Source organism: Lonchura striata, chromosome 17, assembly GCF_050655825.1.
Source record: "Lonchura striata isolate lonStrDom1 chromosome 17, ASM5065582v1, whole genome shotgun sequence".
Classification (NCBI taxonomy): Eukaryota; Metazoa; Chordata; class Aves; order Passeriformes; family Estrildidae; genus Lonchura; species Lonchura striata.
The window spans coordinates 3,580,503-3,600,053 of record NC_140719.1 but is presented as its reverse complement, the minus strand read 5'-3'; the positions used below and the strand labels follow the sequence as shown (position 1 = coordinate 3,600,053).

Below are 19,551 nucleotides of genomic sequence, written 5' to 3'. Positions count from 1 at the left end.
ACCGGACCCCTTCTTTGGGGTCACTTGCTTCCTGTCACCTCACCTTCCCCAAAAGCCTCTTCCCCTTTCTCTGGGAAAGAAGAAACTGCCGGGCTCCGCTCGCCTCTGCCTCTGTCTCTCCCCCTGCTTCCCACTTTCACTCCCATGGGTTTCACGTTCCCTCTGCCAGGCGGAAAATCTTGCGGAGCTGATGCGGCCGGGCAGCAGCAGGACCAGCAGCAGCAGCAGCAGGACCAGCAGCAGCAGGGTTGATCCTGGTTCCGCCCACCGGGACTTTCCTGGCTTCCTCCTGCAGGGAGCGGGGGGAGCAGGAGCGGTCGGAGGCAGGAGCCGGCCCCGGCGGCGCGGGGAGCGCTCCCGCTGTTCCTGCCGGGTTTCTACTGTAGGCGGTGCATTCCTCGGGAGGGAGGGAGGGTGTGCGCGCCGGTGCCTTCCCACACTCGCGACAGCTCTTATTTAATGGGGGTCTCCATGCAGGGCAGGCGCCACAGGAGGTTTGGCGGTGCCCGGCTCCCCGGCAGGACGAGCCCGGCGCTGCTGGCATGGAGAGCGCGGCGGAGATGGGCGCGGAGGCTGCGGGCAGCGCGCACGGCGCCGGGATGCGCCTCCGCCAGGACCTGCGGAGGATCCGCTGCGCGCTGCTGCTCTGCCTGCTGGCCGTGCTGCTGCTGATGCTGCCCACAGCCTACCTGCTGCTCGGGAACCTGCGGGCGCCCAGCTCCTGCGGCAGCCAGGTAAGGAAGGCACCGGGAGCGCGCCCGAGCCCCGTCCGCGCCTCCCGACGGAGCCGCTCTGGAGCGCTTCTCATGCTCTTGATGAATCAGGGAAGGTTGAGGTTGGATACTGGGAAAAAAAAAAAAAATCACTGAAAGAACAATAAAATACCGGAATTGTCTTCCTAGGGAGGTGGTGGAATCACCATCTCTGGATATGTCTATAAAAAGACTGGATTTGGCACTTGGTGCTATAGTCCAGTTGTGGTGTCAGGGCATGGGTTGGATTGATGATCTCAGAGGTCTCTTCCAACCTCATTATTCTGGGATTCTGGGATTCTGTGATTTCTCGCGTTCGATGGCACGCACGAGGCTCGCTGTGGCATTCCTTCTTCCTCACCCTGAGGATAAATCTGATTATGGCTTGTTCTTTTTAACTAACGGTTCCTCACTTTCAAGCAGAGTACATGGCTTTGAAAGTTTTATTGCTGGGCTGCAGGGAATGCTTTAAAAACACTGATTTCTGCCGGATTTTTGACACTGTGTTGCATTTTCCTCCCTTCTTTTGGGTTAAATCTCTGGCTTCCCCTCGCTGTGTCTGTCTCAGGAGTACATGACTTTAAAACTTTTATTGCTGTGACATAGGGAATGCTTAAAAAAAAAAAATCACTGTTGGGTGGAAATCACTGTCTCTGCACTGATTTCTGCCAGATTTTTGCTACGGGTTATTTCCTTTCTTTTGGGTTAAATCTGTGTCTTCCCCTCTCAGTGTCTGGTTTCAGGAGTACATGACTTTGAAACTTTTATTTCTGTGCCACAGGGGATGCTTAAAAAAAAAAAAAAAAAAAAAAACACTACTTGGTGGAAATCACTGTGCACTGATTTCTGCCAGATTTTTGATGCTATAGCTCATTTCCCTCCCTTTTTTTTGGGTTAAATCTGTGGCTTCCCCTCTCAGTGTCTGATTTCAGGAAGATTTGCTGATGTCACTGGGTCAGTCACCCGTGGGCTGACAGCTACAGCTCTGGTGGATAATTAATTATTATTAATGTGAACTTCTGCAGAGATCCGATTTGAGACAGTTAAAGAGCATCTGACCCTGAACTTTGCATCCTGGTTTTAATTCCCCATTAAAACTTTCTCTCAGTCCAGGGCTCAGTCTCAGCTCTTCTCCTTTGCCAGACAGCTACTCTCACTTTGCTCCCAGCCGTACAAACTTTGCTCTGCTGCTTCCAACCCTCTTCCACGCTGCTCCACTCCTCCTGCAAGTCCTGTTCCCACGGGAGGCTGAGTTCAGCAGGAGCACCCCATGCTCTAGGTCTGGTGAATTAAGCTTTGAATTTTAGCTTCAGCTCTGCAAATCCTCAGTTAATCAGCAGCGTTAAGGGCCCTAGGAAAGGGGGTTGGTTTCCAGTGGCCTCGAAGGCAGGTTTGTCACCTGGCTCACGTTTAGCCCGGGGATGTTTCGGGAGGGTGAGAGCCGCGGCCGCGCCTCTGCTGGTGGCTCCCAGGGCTGCGCTGGCCCCGCTGTGACCCCGAAGCTGCTCTGCCCGAGTGATGCCGAGCTCAGGGTGCAGCATCCTCCGCCTGACCTGCCTCTAACCTGGGGCTGTTAAATCTGGCAATTCCTTCAGGCTGTGAGCTGTGATGCTGCCCTGACTTTGTGACTGCCGTCTGTCCCAGCTGTAGAAACCCAGGCTGCCCTACCTGCAGGTGCCAAAGCACAGCTTTCTTCAGGGGCTGGGCATGATCTGAGAGGATTTGGGGGCCTTCAGTTCTGGAAATGTGGAATTACAGCAGAGCAGAGGCTGAACGTGGAGGAGCTTGGAAAGCTGGGTGCTACTTGAGGTTGAGGGTAAAATTCACGAGGTGCTTTGGGCAGCCTCTGCTACTGCTCTAGGTTTGTGTCCCACGAGAGAAGAACAGTCTTGAAACTTTGGAGTGGAAGAATAATCAAATGTTAACTTCTTTAGCCAATCCAATGCGTTCCTGGATCGTAAGTGACCCTGTTGGCAGCGTTAGCAGAGAAAAGGTTTTTTAATGAGTGGGTTTGGCTTCTTAAGAAGAAGAGCACAATGCAAACGGTCGGAATTGCAACTCTGGTGTGCATTCCCATGCACCTGCTCCCAGTTAGGAACACGTCATCTCTCCACAATGATGTTACAAGGTGATCAGACGAGTTACAACCTCTGCGAGTCCCAGGGAGGAAGAGGAAGGTCACTGGGGCTGGCGGGGTGCCCTGGGTGCTGTGGGAGGAGCTGCACCTCAGCTGGGCCCTGCCTGTTCCCAACTTTTCATTGACTCCGCTGCTCTCTCTGCTCATCATTGACCCTGCTGCTGTCTGTGCTCACCATTGACCCTGCTGCTCTCCCTGCTCATCATTGACCCTGCTGCTGTCTGTGCTCACCATTGACCCTGCTGCTCTCTGTGCCCATGGGTGCTGTCCAGCAGGGCAGCACAGAGGGCTGGGTGTCTCTGCCTGTGAGGCTGGCTCTGAATGCCCCAAGGAGCCATATCCCCCAGGAGCCTGCAGGTTCAGGGTGGTTCGGTCCCTGGGAATATTTCTGGGCATAAAAGCTCTCAGGAAAATGTCTTTCTGCATCTCCTTCTGCAGTCAAAGTTTGCTAAATGGCTCCGTCCTCATGTGCCCCATCGGATGGGGTCTTTTGGGAGAAGCCATGTGTGGCAGAGCTCGCTGGGGCACTGGTTTTGGGGTGTGGGTGCCCTGGGCACTGTGGGATGACTGGGCAGCCCTGAGTTGATGGGTATTGGCCTCCTGACCCCTGCAGCCCATGGGAGGAGTCCTCTGGTTGCCCCACAGAGCTCTGCCCAGACACGATTGTCACCTTCGAGTGCTCTGGGGACAGTGCTGGGAGGGAGGGAGGGACTCAGCAGGCGAGGAGCAGCTGCAGTGAATTCCTGAGTCCTTCCTGGAGCAAGAGGAGAAGGGAAACCCGGGAAGGTTTGTGCAACAGGGGAGTGTCCCTGGGCACGGTGCCCGCAGGGTGAGGCGCGTTGGTCATCCCTGCCTCGCCGTGGGTGCACGTGGTGTCACCTGGTGCCTCTGAAGGGATGCAAACTCATCTCTTTCACTGGAAATGTCCCTTTCAGGAAAAAGGAGAGCAAGTTATGTCATTGCAGCAGCATGTGTGGGCCACCTTGTGTGTCATGGTGCGGTGCATGTTGAATGAATAATTCCAGTCTGGCGATGATTTTCCCTGGACACCTTCCAGGCTCCCTCCGCTGCTCCTTTGGGAAAGAGAAATCACTTTCTTTTGTGCTTCAGTCCAGAGTGAGGAGAGGAAAAAGAGTTTTTCAAACCAGAACACGTGGCTTGTGTTGCTAGCAGAAAATCTATATTAAGCCCATAGTGGTGCCCTGCTGGAGGAAGGGACATCCCTCCTCAAAGGGAAGCCAAGTTTCAGGCTGAGTTCCCAAAACCATCAATGGAATGACACAGGAGAGCAGCTCTGGCTGCCTCAGTATCCCACCCAGCAGAGCATCAAGTCCTGTGGCCTGGAGAAGTTGGCATTTGGGTTTATTTTTCATGGCATCCTCAGCACGTCAGGGCCACAAGCAGCATAAAGAGGAATTCCAAACCCTGTCCCACGGGTTGGACATGCAGCCGTGTGCCAGGCCTGTGCCATGCCAGCTGGCAGTGGAGAAGGGACCTGCTGCAGGGCAGGAGGAACTGGAAAATCCCAGGGGCTCCACCTGGATCCTGCCAGAAAGCTGGCAACAAATCCCAGGAGAGATCTGCCCTCGTGGCCTGCCCACAAAGCCAGGACAACCTCAAAAGACTTCCTGATCTTTGGGGAAGGAGAAATGCCTGGGGAGGAGCAGCAGCACACCTGGATGGGCCCAGGTGTTGGGATTCCCCTTCCAAAGCCAGCACCAGGTAAATCCCTGCCTGGCCACTGCTGCTGGATGCAGATATTCCTTGTGAGCACATGCCTTGGGTACAGCATTCCACTGAGCAGCAAAATGTTCTGGTTGAAGCCAGGTTTTACTGGCAAAGACCAATTCCTGCCAAAAATTCCCAGCCCAGGCCATGCAGCATCTCAGGAGTTAGAAAAAATGGGGTTTTATGTAGATGGCCTGCAGAGATCCTCCCTGTGAAGCAGTGCTGAAGTGGAGTGCCTGGAGGAGCTGGGGATTTTCTGCTTATCAGCCCCTCTGCTGCAGTGCCAGCTGCTCTTGCCATGCCATTGGATAGCAGCCCCTCTTTTGGGGTCAGGCAATACCTGGATATAAATGCACTGGGGCTGTTTGGACATTTCTGGTACCAGAAGTGTTCAGCACACAGCAATCCCCAGGATCAGTAGAGCTGCCTGTCCTTGAGGCAGCTCAAGGTGGGATTTTCAACATCACGCAGTGGTTGGGCTCTCCACAGCAACCCAAGGGAAAATTGAAGCTGTGAACTTTTCAGAACCACAGCTGAGCAGGAAAAGGAAAAGAGAGAAAAGCAGTGAAAGGAAAAGAGAGAAAAGCAGTGATTGTGTGAATGTTCTCTCTGTTGTCTCAGTTCTCCCTCCCCATCAATGCACAACATCTCTGCCTATTCAGGACAAGTATTTCTGACACCTGGTCATTATGCTAAAACGTCTTCTGTGGGTGATTTGTATTTATATTTACACCTTTATGAGATAGCACAATTAGGGAAAAAAAAAATAACAGCCATACCTTTGCCAAGCAACAGAACAATTTCACACCTTGCTGTGTCCCCCTGCTCTATCTGCTCTGTCCTTCAGCATCTCTGAATGCAGCTCCTGCACCTGGAGTTTCCAGCTGGATTTCTTAGGACACAAATAAATTTAGGTTTAAACAAAACCTTTTTGCTATCTTTTATAAAGAAGCAGAATTCTTCTTGCTCTCCTTCCCATTTTCCTGCCACCTCTGTTTGGATTGCAACATCCAAGTTTATACAAGGAACTTCAGCAGAAGTTAAGCTTCAAGTGTGTAAAGAGTTCCACAGAAGTTACATTCTTAAATATAGGTTTGGGACTGATTATTTCCCTGGCTGCAGAATCCTTAGAGAATGGGATCACTAATGAGAATTAGTCACTTGGGAAATAGGTAGGAAATGTCACACAAGGAATGTGTAAATATACTCCTAGGTGAATGCAGCTGGCTGGAAGCCAGGGGAGTGTGAGGGAAAGCCTTAATTCTGACCTTGTGCTTCCCACCAGGGCAGGGACAAAGTCCCCAGGCTGTGCCTGAGTCACATCAACAGGGCACTCGTGGTTAGAAAGCAGCACTTTGAAACCCCTCACACATACTGAAGGGCTCAGAAATCTCCTGGGCAGCACAGCACCAGTTTTCCCTCAGCCCCACACTGCAAGCTCACACCAGTCTCTGCCAGGAGGCTGCTGGGGCTGGGCCATACCTTTGTGTACAGGTGGGCAAGGGAATAAAAAAAAAAAAAAAAAAATTCCTACTGTTTTCCTTCTCTATTTTTTCCCACCAGACTGGAGCAGCTATTTTAGAAATGACTTCTTGCTGCAGGAGCACACAGATGTTTACTTCCAGTAAAACATTTAACTATTTTTGGGTTTCCTGGAGCAGCCAGCAGCCCCCAACCCCAGGCAGGCTGACTCTCCTTCCACAAACATTCCCCTTCCCCAGCCAATATAAATTATCTATCTTCTCCTTCTGCAGTGTTTGAAGCTGTGTGAGACACAGCCAACAGGAGCCAGCTTCAGCATCTAGATATTGATATTGGTTCCTTTTTCTGGGCAAACTGCTTCAAATACTTTGCTATGAGCTGACCTGGGGTGGTTTATTCGTTTTATTCATTTTATTCAGTGTGGTTTTGGCGTCTGCCCATAAAAAACACCTGTGTGCTCCTGGATGGTGTTTGGGATGGAGGTTCCTGACAGCTCTGAGGTCAGCCCTGAGGCTGGGCACAGCCCAGGCTTCCCCCAGGGCTGCTCCTCACAGCCCCGTGAGGCCGGATGCAGAGGCAGCATCCCCCAGCACCCTCCAGCACCCCCCAGCACCCCCAGTATCCCCCAGCACCCCCCAGCACCCCACAGCACCCCCCAACACCCCCAACACCCCCAGCATCCCCCAGCATCCCCCAGCACCCCCCAGCGCCCCACAGCACCCCCCAGAACCCCACAGTATCCCCCAGCATCCCCCAGCACCCTCCAGCACCCCCCAGCATCCCCCAGCACCCCCCAGCACCCCCCAACACCCCCAACACCCCCAGCACTCCCCAGCACCCCCCAGCGCCCCACAGCACCCTACAGCATCCCCCAGCACCCCACAGCACCCCAGAACACCCCCCAGCACACCCCAGCACCCCCAGCAGCCCCCAGCATCTCCCAGCACCCCACAGCATCCCCCAGAACCCCAAAGCATTCTCCAGCATCTCCTGGCATCCCTCAGCACCCACCAGCATCCCAAAGCATCCCCCAGCACCCCCCAGCACCCCCAGCATCCCAAAGCATCCTTCAGCATTCCAAAGCATCCCCCAGCATCCCACAACATCTCACAGCACCCCCAGCACCCCCAGCATGCTGTCTCTGAAGCTGCCAGGGTGAGCAGCCCTGGCCGTGCTGTGCCGGGTGGCTCGGGAGGAGCAGCAGGAGGATGAGGTGGCTCAGGAGGCTGAGGTGGCTCAGGGCACGGGTGACAGGCACAGCCCATCCCTCGGAGCTGCTGCAGGGCAGTGCCCAGGGCCGTGTCCTGCCCAGCTCCAGAGGGGAATTGCAGAGGAGAGGAAGGTGAGCCTTCTCCAGGGCAGGATCCGAGCAGCAGAGCTCACCCTGCAGCTGCTCCCTCGGCTCTGCTCGGCTCCTGCCTCCCCGGGAGGTCACCAAAATTCCACACTGACCTCAGGAACAGGCTTAGCCTGGGTGCAGGACAAAAGGCAGGTGGAGCTGATCCACCTCAGCCTATCTGCTGGTTGTGGAGAGCCTTTGCTCCTGCTGTGGAGAGCTTTGCTCCTGTTGTGAATAACCTTTCCTCCTGTTGTGGAGAGCCTTTCCTCCTGTTGTGGAGAGCTTTGCTCCTGTTGTGGAGAACCTTTGCTCCTCTTGTGGAGAGCTTTGCTCCTGTTGTGGAGAACCTTTGCTCCTCTTGTGAATAACCTTTCCTCCTGTTGTGAATAACCTTTCCTCCTGTTGTGGAGAGCCTTTGCTCTTGTTGTGGAGAACCTTTCCTCCTGTTGTGGAGAGCCTTTGCTCCTGTAAAGGCTCAGACCTGCCCTGCCTTGAGGAGAACCTCTCCCTCTGCTCTGCGTGCTGTGCCTGGGTCGAGGGCAGCTCCAAGCAGCAGTGCTGGTCCCATCCCTGCATGGCTGGGTCACCCTGGCCACTCTGCTGCTGCTCCCCCAGGTGTGCCAAGGGCTTGTCCAGCTCCGAATCTCACAAACCTCCCCCCGGGTCCTGGAACCCTGGCAGAGGTGAAGGCAGCTCTAAACCAACAGCAGAAATGTCTTGCAGTGAAGCAAAGATGTGTCAGGGCTCACCTTTTTGCCAAAATGCTCCCTCTGAATGCACTGATGTCACTGCAGCTGTTCATGTTCTGGGATAATTCCTGCGAGACCCTCTGAGCTGACTGCTGTCCCTGTTCCCTGCAGGTCACCGAGGAGAGGGGCTCTCACTTTCTGAAGCAACGAGCAGTGGCTGCTGGTGAGTTTGCCACCCCTTCCCCTCCGGAGCTGCAGCCCCAGCACCCTCCCCACCACCCTCTGCCCTGCCCACCCCAGCCCCTGCCCAGCCAAACCAGCCAGGCCACACTGGGGGGATGCAGGGGGATAACCGTGGGCAGGGTGAAATGGGAGCATTTCCAACCCCAGGCTCTCCCAGCTGGGCAGGCACAGGCTTCCCCACAACTCTGCAGGGTCAGAGTGTCAGCCTTCAGGAACACTCATAATCACAGGATATGATCCCATGCAGGTGCTTTTATTGAGAGCTCTGGGAATCAGGGTGCAGACCCAAATCTGACTCCGACGTGGCTTTCGAGCTGAACGTATTTTATATTCTATCCTTATATAACTTACATATTAATTATTAAACTTATATTGTTCTATTGTATACATTGACATGAGTTTCCTGTGATCTTTCTTAGGCCCCTGACCACAGTTTCTCATGATTACTCTTATGATTAAACAGTAATTATATTTAATTACTAAACAATCATCACATCTAACAATTATATCATTTATCATGTACTAGCTACACAGGTGCAGTTCTAGCAAGTACAAGTTCTTCATGTGCTTAGGGTGTTTATTTTTCCAGGGCCTACTAAGCTTATTTTTCCTTTTAACCCTAAATCCCCATGATTTTAAAACCCTTTTACTATCAAGGGGGACTCCCTGAACAAGCACGAGCAGGGATTTGGGAGCCCTTGCTCCTCACGCTTCCCCTCTGTTTGCCCTCCATCAGTTCAGGGCACAGCCGCAGTGTGCCCTGCTGGTGCTGCAGCAGCTCTGACAAACTCCCCCTTTGCAGTTTGTTACCTCAGGGGTGTCCTGAGAGATCACAGAGAATCATTCCCCACTCGGACTCTGCAGAAGGGAGAGAGCTGCACATTTCCTGCTGGACATCAGTCACCACTCGTATTTTGCTGACTTAGGGAAGGTTCTTCCCCCAGAGGTGCTGGCACTGCCCAGGCTGCCCAGGGAATGGGCACGGCCCCGAGGCTGCCAGAGCTCCAGGAGCCTTTGGCCAGCGCTGCCAGGGATGCCCAGGGTGGGATTTTGGGGGGTATGGGAGCTGGGCTGGGTCATCCTTGGGGTCCCTTCCAGCTGAGGATATTCTGTAATTTTATTCTTGAACAGCAGCAAACATCCTCACACCATGTTTTTCCCTTTTCCCTCAGTTACAGACACACTTTCCAGCACAGAGAAGCCACGAGCTCACCTGACAGGTAATCCTCGTTCACAACTAAATCCTTTTTACAGCCAATGTTGTGGTTCAGTAACCTTGGTCTGCGTGGATCTGATAGGAGCAGGTGTTGCAGGAAACATGGGGAGCAGAATAATCAGCTTTGCCTTGTGGAGCATGCCAGACTGAGTACAGTGTGTCTGTAGGAAAGGGCCCACGAAGGGACAGCTGACAGAAATGTCACTTTTCCAAGCTGTTTCTTTTTATTGAATGACCAGCTTTTGTAACTGAACTGGAACAGGTACCCAGTGTCTCAGTGATCTGCTGAATCCTCCAGAAAAGACAGGGAAGGAGCTCATGTGAGCCCTTGTGGAGCAGTGAATTGGCAAGAATTGCAAGTTCTGGAGCAAACTCAGGTCAAATCAGGCTGGTTTTATTTTATTTTTCTGCAAGGCCTGACTCAGACTACACACACCATATTCCTATAAATCCTCCCTCCTGTTTTCAGTGAGATAATCTCTAACACATTTCAGAGCAAGAAGGGAAAGGGTAACTCCAAACTGAACCCTCCAAGTTTTTATGTTGTCTTAGGAAGGTGCCATCACAAATCCCATCACAGGGTGGGCTTCCAGGCCTTTCCAAGAGGTTTCCATGCCTTTCCGAAGAGTTTCCATGCCTTTCCAAGAGCTTTCTATGCCTTTCCAAGAGGTTTCCAGGCCTTTCCAAGAGGTTTCCAGGCCTTTCCAAGATGTTTCCATGCCTTTCCAAAGAGTTTCCATGCCTTTCCAAGAGGTTTCCTTGCCTTTCCAAGGGGCTGCCAGCATCTCCAAGGTCCCCATATCACCACCTCAGCCTTGAAGCTCCACCCACATGGAAAATTTAGGTATTCCTAGAGAAAAGCTCCTGTCTGGCTCCAGTGTGGATGGAGTGAGTGGCAAAGGGTTTCCAGCTGGCCTGAGGCCATTTATCCCTCTCCAAAGTACAGCTCACTGCAGAGGCTTCCCCAACACCCCGAGTGCTGTCCCAGGGTGAAATTTATAACTTGAAAACTGCAGGAAGTGCTGGGATGTTTCTCTCAAATTCTCCTGCACAGATCCAAATCCACCCCCAGGGTCCCATCCACCTGCAGCTCAGGGCTGATGCATTTCCCAGCAGAATTTCCTTTCCTTGACCCACCAGCTCCTCCCTGGTGCCCATCCTTGGTGCCTTTCCCTTTGGCACGGGGGTTTCTGGAGCTCCAAACCTGACCTGGCCTTGTCCACAATCACATCTTTGCTCAGTGCAAGTTCTAAGGAGCAAGAGGACCATGTCTGCTGCTGTGAGGTTTTGGTTTTTTAAATCCCCCATGGCAGAGAGAGCCAGAGGCTCCAGTGACTCAGAGGAGCAGCCAAAGCTCTGCTCTGCTGTTGGGAACTTCCCTGGGTTGCATAAAACCCCAGCTGCCACAGGGAAACACCCAGCAGCTTTCTCCAAATTTCTTCAGCCCCCATAGTTACAAAAATTCCTTTGCCATCACTCCCAGGCCTCCCTGGGACTGTGTCCATCCTCTCTGGCATTCCACTGAGGGCCAGTCACTGCTGGCCATGGAAAGGAGCAAGAAAAGGAGAAACTTAAGGGAATTTTCTCTCTCCTTTCTGTGCTGTGCTGTGTAGTCATCAAGGAACACAATATCTGTGAATTATCTTTGACCTTTTTAGCCTGAACACATTCCTGGTGCTTCTCCCTATGGCAATGACTTTCCCAGCTCAACAGCACTTTGCAGGCAGAAAATATTTCCTGTTGTTTTCAGCTCTGTGCATAATACTATTTTGGGTTCCACCCCGGTTTTCTCTTCTCAGAAACCACGACTTGTGCATAGAAAGTGTAAAAGGAATAATTATTCTCCTGATCTTTGTTACATTCCCCCACCTCAGGTGCCTTGTTCAATGTGAAGGTGGCAGACTACAAATCCTAAATTGTAGGAAATCTTTTCCACACCTTTATTCTGTCTTTTTCTAGCTTTAGGCACATCTGTTGTGAAGGTGAGAGCAGAGGAGGGAGAGGAATGAGAATTAGATGGGGTTCTTTGGGAATGCACTGATTAATTGGCAGTAGCAGAATAACTCCATGTTTTGATGTCTGTTCCTTTATGATAAGTCTTCCAGCTGCTCTTGGTCTTTATAACTCACACTGAGAATTTTTATTCATCCAGACTGGAATAGAGATCTCTCTTCCCTAAGGACTTTACCTACTGAGATGTGCCAATGCCCAGCTCAGAGCTCCCTCCAAGCCCATTTTGAGATGTGCCAATTCCCAGCTCAGAGCTCCCTCCAAGCCCATTTTCTCCTGTGCATTAATGTTCATTTGGGGCTTCTCCTTGCCTTGCCATCATCCCCTCCCCACTTACTTGGTTGGATTTGGGGTCAGAATTCAGGGCAGTGCCTGTTCCACCAGCCTGTGGCAGTGACCAATGCTGCAGGACCTGGCTCGTGCTCCTCGTGCTGCAGTGGTCCCAAACCCCCTCTAAACCTGGGCAGAGTTTCATTTCTGCTTCCAAATGATCTTTATTAAATCCTCAGGGCATGGCTGGAGCACCAGAGGACACAGGAGCCTGCCCCACAAGGGCTTCAGCACAGGCTCCAGCCTCTTGCTGAGACTCAGAGCTCAGGATTAGGCTCTGCCATTGCTGCTAAGAACTGCAGAAACCCCACCAATTCAGCACAAAATATATCCCAAATCTGACAGGCAACAGGGATTCTCCAGCAAGGGACTGAACCTGTCCAGGGGACAGGAGAATTAAGGGACGCCAGAAATTTATAGTGAGGAAACAGAAGGAGCTGTGGCAATGAATCTCTTATTAAAAGCACATTTTAATTCCTTTAAGAATTAGCATCATAGGTACATTTGCAGGAAGCAGAGCTCCAGAAATTAGGAAATAAATAAATAAATGACAAGTACAAAATACAGCTGCTGCTAGAAAATGAGCTGTGCTGTATTAAAAAGCACTTGAGCATTCATTTTATTCTCCTGTTACTGAAAGCATGGGGAAAAGTAATTATCTTGAAAATAGAGAACATCAATAGAGGGAGATTCATCCTAAAAGGGAGGTTAAAGTTGTGAAACCTGACTAATTCTAAAAGTTAGGAAGTCATGTAGTTCATTTGAGATATTCTATAACTAATAAAATTTAATTATAACTAATATAAAAATTCATTGTGGAATTGAGTGTCATTAACATTTTAAATGCATCATTCTACAAGATAAGAACATTTCACAGGCAGCTTCTCTTCAAGTTTCCCCCAAAATTCCAGAGATGGAATAGAGCTTAGGACATTTTCTGGAAATATTCTGATCTTTCTTCATCTTTCCCACCTCAAACAAGATTTCCTCTGCTCTCTGAGATGAATTCCTCCAAGCTGATGCAAACCTTAGAGGGATCCAAAGCTGGCTGAGCTTTTCCCAGGATTCAGACAGTCCCAAAACCAAAAGGTGGATGCAGATGAAGGCAGCACTTTCACTTTCTTTTATTCCTCTCTCAGTGTCAAAGCTCCATTGCCTCTAACCTTTATAATATTTCTATAATTTAGCTTTCCTTGCTGCCATAATCCCTGTCTGTCTTCCCTTCCCTGAAATACTTTTCTCATCCACTTTGCCTCCTGGGAAAAGATTTGATATTTCAGCAGCACTAAAAAAAAAAAAAAAAAAAAAAAAAAAGTCCTTATTTTGTTGTGCTACTCAGAGAATATAAAAGGAATCGCACTCCTAACAGCTTCCTGTCTCCTCATGGATTATTTATGGTTGGAAAAGAGGGAATCAGATGCCACTGGGACATGAGCACATTCTTTTTTCTGAGTCTCATTTCACCCAGGATGGACCTAATGGTTATTGCCAAGGGAATTCCAAAGCCTTCCCTCACCTGCATCCTATTTGCCCCCCTGCCCCAAATACTGAATAAAAATCAACTTTAAACATGAACACAAACTCATTGAAAAGGTCTCTTTTCAAACTCTGTTCCCTCAATCTTTTCTAAGCATTCATCATTCATTTTCCAGGCTCATTTTAATACCTGAGATAATCTGGATGGTTTTTATCCTCTTCTCCCCACTGCTGCTGCTTTAGCACAATGATTCCATGTGGCAGTCAGTAAAGAGCAGAGACAACTCTTGATTCCCTGCAGAAAAGCATGCAAAGGCTGAGGTTTATTGTCCTCTCTGTTGTGTGTGAGAAATCAAAGTGGTGAAGGCAAAAGGACAGCAATTCCCTAATTTTTTTCCCTGCAGGCTGGGAAGCATCCTCAGCTTGGGTCAGACTGATGCTGGGGTCAGGACTGGAGCTGTGCTTGTAATCAGCTCACCACAAGATTGGGGGAAAAAAGCCTGGAGGAATGCTGGGGCTGACTCCAAATGTAGCATTTTGTTCCATGAAAGCATTAAAGAAAGAAAAAAGGGAAAGATGGGGATAAAAATGGTTTAAAATACAATGTGTTGGTTTGGAATTAGGCCTCTTGAGGCACGGTGGGGTCTTTGGGGTTTTTGCTAAAATCCAGTGACCTTGGTAAAGCAAAAGCAATTCTACAAAAGTTGTCCTTGAGAGCACTCAGGAGGAGAAGGGCTGAGGTGCCCCAAGCCTCTTAAGAAGCTTGGCAGGAAGAGAAGTCCAAGTGTCTGAGTGCTTGGTGACGCATCGTGGTGACCACTGTGGGCATTTTGCAAGCTCAGCAGTGTCTTTCTAAGAAAGAGAATTTCAATCCACCCCTTCTGAAGGATAAGGTGGTTTAGAGTGTCCTCGTCCTGTCCCCCACCCTTAGGTACAGCCCTTAGGTCCCCAACCCTTAGGACAAGTGTCCCAGTGCTGGTGTCACTTAAGGACAAGGTTTTCACTCTGGAGATGGGTGAGATGGGAAGGCAAAGCCATCTCCATTGCTTCCCAGTGCCAGGAGACTTGTTGGAATCTGTGGTATTGATGACTCTGAGATTGTAGAAAGTCTCTGTCTGTCAGCCCCCTGCCAAAGCAGAAGCCATAATTGGTCTGTGCTGGTTTCCAGGTTGTTTATTCTGTTTATCTCTCACATGTTCTGCTGCCCTGCCCAGCTCTGTCCTGCAGGGCAGCGTGTGGGGCTCTGCCCTCAGTGGGATGTGACAAACATTAAATACCAGAAACTCCCTGGGCTGGATTTACAAGAACGTGCCAATATCTGTCACCTACGTTGGACAGTGTGTCCCCAGCCTGAACCAACAGAAAAATGCCAACACCACAGTGAAACATGGAGGGCATGAAGAAGGAGAAAAAGGACAAGGCACACCCAATTTCCTCCATCTTGTCCCCTTTGGACCCCTAATCTAGAATCCTAAAATTTTACTTTTACACCCATGCCACACTTAATTATGACTTATATCAAACACTCAGAGCTGGTAATTCATCCTGTAAGGTTGAAAACTCTTTTCCATGGACAGAGATCACAGGCAGTGTCTCTGGGGGCTGTCCAGGGGGGTTCCTGACCCCTGCCAGGGTCCTAGGCCTGCCAGGGCAGCCAGAAGGATTCCCTGGATTTCCACAGACTCAGCCTTGAGGAGGGACAGCTCATCCTTTGGGGTCTGACCCACAACCAGGACCCCCAGGCACAGCTTACACTGTCAAGATCTTCTTGGAGCACCCTTGGCTTTTAGCCCTGGCAGCTCAGACCTGGACACCCAGTGTGAAAATACCACTGGACACTTGTCCTGCAGCCCATCCAGCTCAGTTATCAAGCTGTGAAATAAGAACATTGTGTCACTACAGGACACGTGAAAGCACGACATGAGCCGCTGCTATTGCAAAGGTGAAAAAGAAGAAGTTTATTTTTTGACTGTAGTATTTATACTTTTTTAAAGGTGACAGTGGATTGGAGGGTGAATGTGCCACCTCTCCAATGATGTTGGACAAACTACTAGCACATTAAGTTTTTCTGCCTTTATGGAGGAATGCAAAACAATAGATAGTTTACAGAAGGTTGTGTGAGACAGTTTTTTATGAGAATCTTAACTCAGAAGGCTTTAGAAAATCTTAAGAATCAGGGCAACAACATTGCTGCCCCAGCATTTTGCTCAAATTATTTAAATTCTTCCCCTTTTGGAGCAGAGATTTCTACATCCACACCCCTGGCCGTGGCAACCTCACCCACCCTCCTCTCCCTCTCTCTCCCTCAGTGAAGAAGCAGGACCTGGCCAGCGCCGTGGGGAGCCACCTGCCCATCCTGCAGTGGGAAGACAAGCGAGGCTTGGCCTTCACCAAGAACAACCTGAGTTATTCCAGCAACGCCCTGGTGATTCCTGTCTCTGGGGACTACTACGTGTACGCCCAGGTCACCTTCCGAGGGCCCGTTGAGAGCAGCCACAAGGCCAGCTCTGTCACTGAGATCATCACCAAGGTCACCGACAGCTACCCCGAGCCCACCCAGCTGCTGACGGGCACCAAGACCCTCAGTGAGAACGGCAATGGTTGGTTCCAGCCCATTTATTTGGGCGCTGTTGTCTCCTTGGAGGTGGGAGACAAGCTGATGGTCAACGTGAGTGACATCAAGCTGGTGGATTACACCAAGGAGCACAAAACTTTCTTTGGGGCATTTCTGCTGTAGGGCTCTGGAAGCAGCTGGTGGGAGATCCCTGCGGGGTCATCGAGGACATCTTGATGGATTTTGGTTTTGTGGGCGCGTGTTGGGGTGAGATCTCTGCTGTTTTCCTTCTTCTTCTTCTTCTTCTGTGCCATCACTCCCCTGCAGCTTGCTAGAGCCTTAATTTAATGGGTAGGGAAAGGTCAAGCTGCAGGTTGAAGTGAAATAACCTCCCAAAAAAAAACCACAACCAAACAAAAAACAACCAAAAACTAACTCCAAAAAACCCCAAATAAACAACAACAAAAAACACCGCCCCAAAATAACAAAAACAAACAAACAAATAAACAAACAAAACAAAAGAAACCAAAAAAAAAAAAACCACTCAAAAATATCCAAAAACAAAGAAAGAAAAGCCAAAACAGAAAAATGAAAGCTATATTGAAGGGGGGAAAAAATGTATTTTTGAAAGCAAAATTTGAAAGTTCTTCAAAACTTTGTAAGCTAAGGAGGAACATTTGAAATTTGTGGGTAGGAAGTTTCCTCTTGAATATTGAGCTAGGCTATGTCCCTAATTCCTCCTTCAATGTACAATTTCCTCAACTCCAAACAAAAAAAGGGTTTTTGAGCTTTCCCTAGCACTTCCAGTATAGTTTTGCATGACCTTCTTTGGATTCTCCGTTCTAAAACATAATTTACTTCTCATCATTTCCTTATGAACACATTTACTCAGTACTTTGCACTAACATAAAGCTCAGGTTAACAATTAACTGCCTAATTAATCCCTTCCAATTTCCCTGCAAAGTAGATTAAAATTATATCTTGTGCTTGCAGCAGCTACTTGAGATTTTTGGTTTTTCCAAAAAATTGTTTACAGTTCTCTAAGCCCATATACAGCCTCAAAATATTCTGGAAAAGATCTAGGGAACACACAAGACACTTTTGTTTCAGCATGGAAGTGGAATGTCCCCTCCAGGTCCTAACTTTAGGATAACAGAAAAAAAACCCCAAAAAATAAAAAACAAACAAACAAAAAAAACCCAGAAACAAACAAACAAACAAAAAAACAGGGTAGAGAGAGAGAGCAAAAAATTTTGTACATCTTTAAATCAGTCACCGAAATTTTGGGAGAAAACCTCTGCAATGTTTTGCTTTCCATTATACATAATGCAAAGCAAATGCAACTGAACAAATCACTGCTTGGGCTCCAGCCACAGCTGGTGGTGGCCTCTGTCCCCAAGGGACACCCAGCCTTGCCCTGGTTGAAAGGTGGCCACCACTTGTCCCCACACAAGGTGAAAAGATCCAAAGACACGACTCTGGTGGAGCTCAGGGTGTTTAACTTCCCACCTTGCACTTACTCATTTCCACAGACCTTTCTGCCTCTCAGGGAAACTCCCATTTTCCCCTCCCCTCCTGCAGCAAACACATCTCTCAGGACCCTGGTGGATTTGGAGTTTACACCCTGAACAGCCCCGAGGTCTCACAGCCAAGCACCCGTCCCCAACCTCCAGGCTCCCCTCTCTGCAGCTCTTCCCTGCCTCACTCCTTGGATTTCCTCCATTTCTCCAATTCTTGCCCAAAAATTACATCAAGGCTTTGTTGCCTGAGCTGATGTTTCCCCTCCAAGCCGTGGTGGAGCCCAAAGTCCCCCCATCAGTGGTGGAGAATTGCAGCCCTGGGGGCGAGGGGCTGTGTCTGGAGAGCTGAACTGGGCACTGGTTTGTAGTGGGGACAACCCCGTGTGAGGTCCTGCAGCTTTGTCCCTGGCAAGCCCCTTCCCACCAGGAGACCTTTTACTGCTCTGGGAAGATCTGCTTGAGCTGACAAGAAGTCAGTGGGGCAGCTGGAGCAGGGAGAGAGGCCGAGGAGATTGGGAAGGGAGCAGAGGAGCAGAGCAGGAGGAGGCAACACCAGGACCTCTTCATGTCTTGGTGTAAGGACCTTCCTGCTGACATGAAAACTGCCAGGTCTTTTGTGGTAAATCATCTCAAAATTGTGCCTTTTTGCCCATTCCTCCCTATCCTGCAATTCCTGGATCCCACAGTCTCAGTCCTTCCCTGTTTAGGCACATCATGACAGCCAGGACCCTGCCCTGCCCTCTTTTCCTCCTTCCAGATTTTCCTTGAGTCTCATCACTGAGTGTTGGCCCCTGGCACAACTCTGCCTATTTGGGGAGCTTGAGAAATTTCCTGCATCAAAACCTCATCCCGGTTTGGCTTCCCATCCTTTGTTTGACTTATCCTTCACCTTCCCCACATCCCCATCTCAGCTGTCCTCTTGAGCCTTTGCTCCCTCCTGCCTTCCTGGCCCTGTCCATCAGGTGCAGGGACACTTCTTTGTCCAAATACCATTTTTTACCCTCAATTTCTCCAGCCCACAAAGAAAACTGGCATCTCAAAATAGGTTTGGATTGGAGAAAGTGAATTTAATTATCCTTCAGGCAGATGGAAACACTCTGAGACAAGGGATCCTCTTATGTCTTTATGACCCAGGTCACTTCCATCTTTGAGCCCTTATTCCTGTTTTATCTCCACCTGCTCAGCCGAGTTTTTTAAGCTGGGTCTGGAGCACTAATTCCCCAATTATCCATTTAGTGATTAGCACACACGACCTCAGCCTTGTTCTGGTGACCCAGCTCCTTTTCAGGGCTCTTCCTCCTGCTCAGAGACCCCCTCTACCAGAGTAAAATCTGGTGAAGTCCCCCACGCTTGGCACTTCTAGACAAAATTACTCCCAGTGAAACCCTGAGACTTTCCAGATCCCAAATTTTGTGAAGTGTTCCCTCAACACCTCACGTTGAGTCTTTGATCACTTGGTTGTGTGCCCAAAACAGGACCTGACCTCAGGAAAACACAAAATCTTCAGCATTTGGAACACGTAGAGCACTTTAGGTGACCAGCACACAAAACAACATGGTCAGTCTCATAAAGGAGGATTTGAAATCATCTTTCCAAGACAGGTGATTCCCAGCAATTAGGCAGGAGAGCTTCTGCAAATAGGGTGAATTTGGCAAATAGGGTGAATTTGGCAAATAGGGCAAACTAGGGTGAATTTGGTTTATCCTTGGAGGAACTTGGAGGGGAAATTCTCTCTATTCTGAAATAATTACAGTAATTCAGAAAGCTTCTCTTTTCTATCATTCTGAGGGCACAAGGCAATCCTGACAGGCTGGGACAGCAGATTTCCAGGGAAACTCTATCCCAAGGCATCATCACCCAATCCTGGTGTGCTGAACAATGGGAATTGTGAGGGCTGGGGCAGAGGAGTGGGGAATGCAACATTTGGCATTCAGAGAGCCTTCTGTGGGATATACACACACTGGTTTTTGGGTTTTTTTCTGGTGGATATTCCATAGAAATCTCCAGAAGTTCCATTGGCAATAATGAGCCTTTTCTAGCACATAATCTGTGTCCACTGCACACTAAACACAAAT

The 19,551-nt window shown here is 49.7% G+C and overlaps 1 protein-coding gene across 1 annotated transcript; it reads left to right on the top strand.

Moving 5' to 3' along the window:
• Positions 1 to 286: 286 nt before the first annotated feature.
• TNFSF15 (TNF superfamily member 15) lies at positions 287 to 16,951 on the top strand. Its single transcript, XM_021551402.4, has 4 exons — positions 287 to 734; positions 8,299 to 8,350; positions 9,543 to 9,590; positions 15,712 to 16,951. The coding sequence occupies exons 1-4, from the start codon at positions 543 to 545 to the stop codon at positions 16,137 to 16,139; spliced, it is 720 nt and encodes a 239-aa protein (XP_021407077.2). The 5' UTR covers positions 287 to 542; the 3' UTR covers positions 16,140 to 16,951.
• The last annotated feature ends 2,600 nt before the right edge of the window (positions 16,952 to 19,551 follow it).

Coding starts and splice junctions, on each gene's coding strand:
- TNFSF15 (XM_021551402.4), top strand. CDS start 543: ATGGAGAGCGCGGCGGAGATGGGCGCGGAGGCTGCGGGCAGCGCGCAC. Junction 8,351..9,542: donor GCAACGAGCAGTGGCTGCTG/GTGAGTTTGCCA, acceptor CTTTTCCCTCAG/TTACAGACACACTTTCCAGC. Junction 9,591..15,711: donor GCCACGAGCTCACCTGACAG/GTAATCCTCGTT, acceptor TCTCTCCCTCAG/TGAAGAAGCAGGACCTGGCC.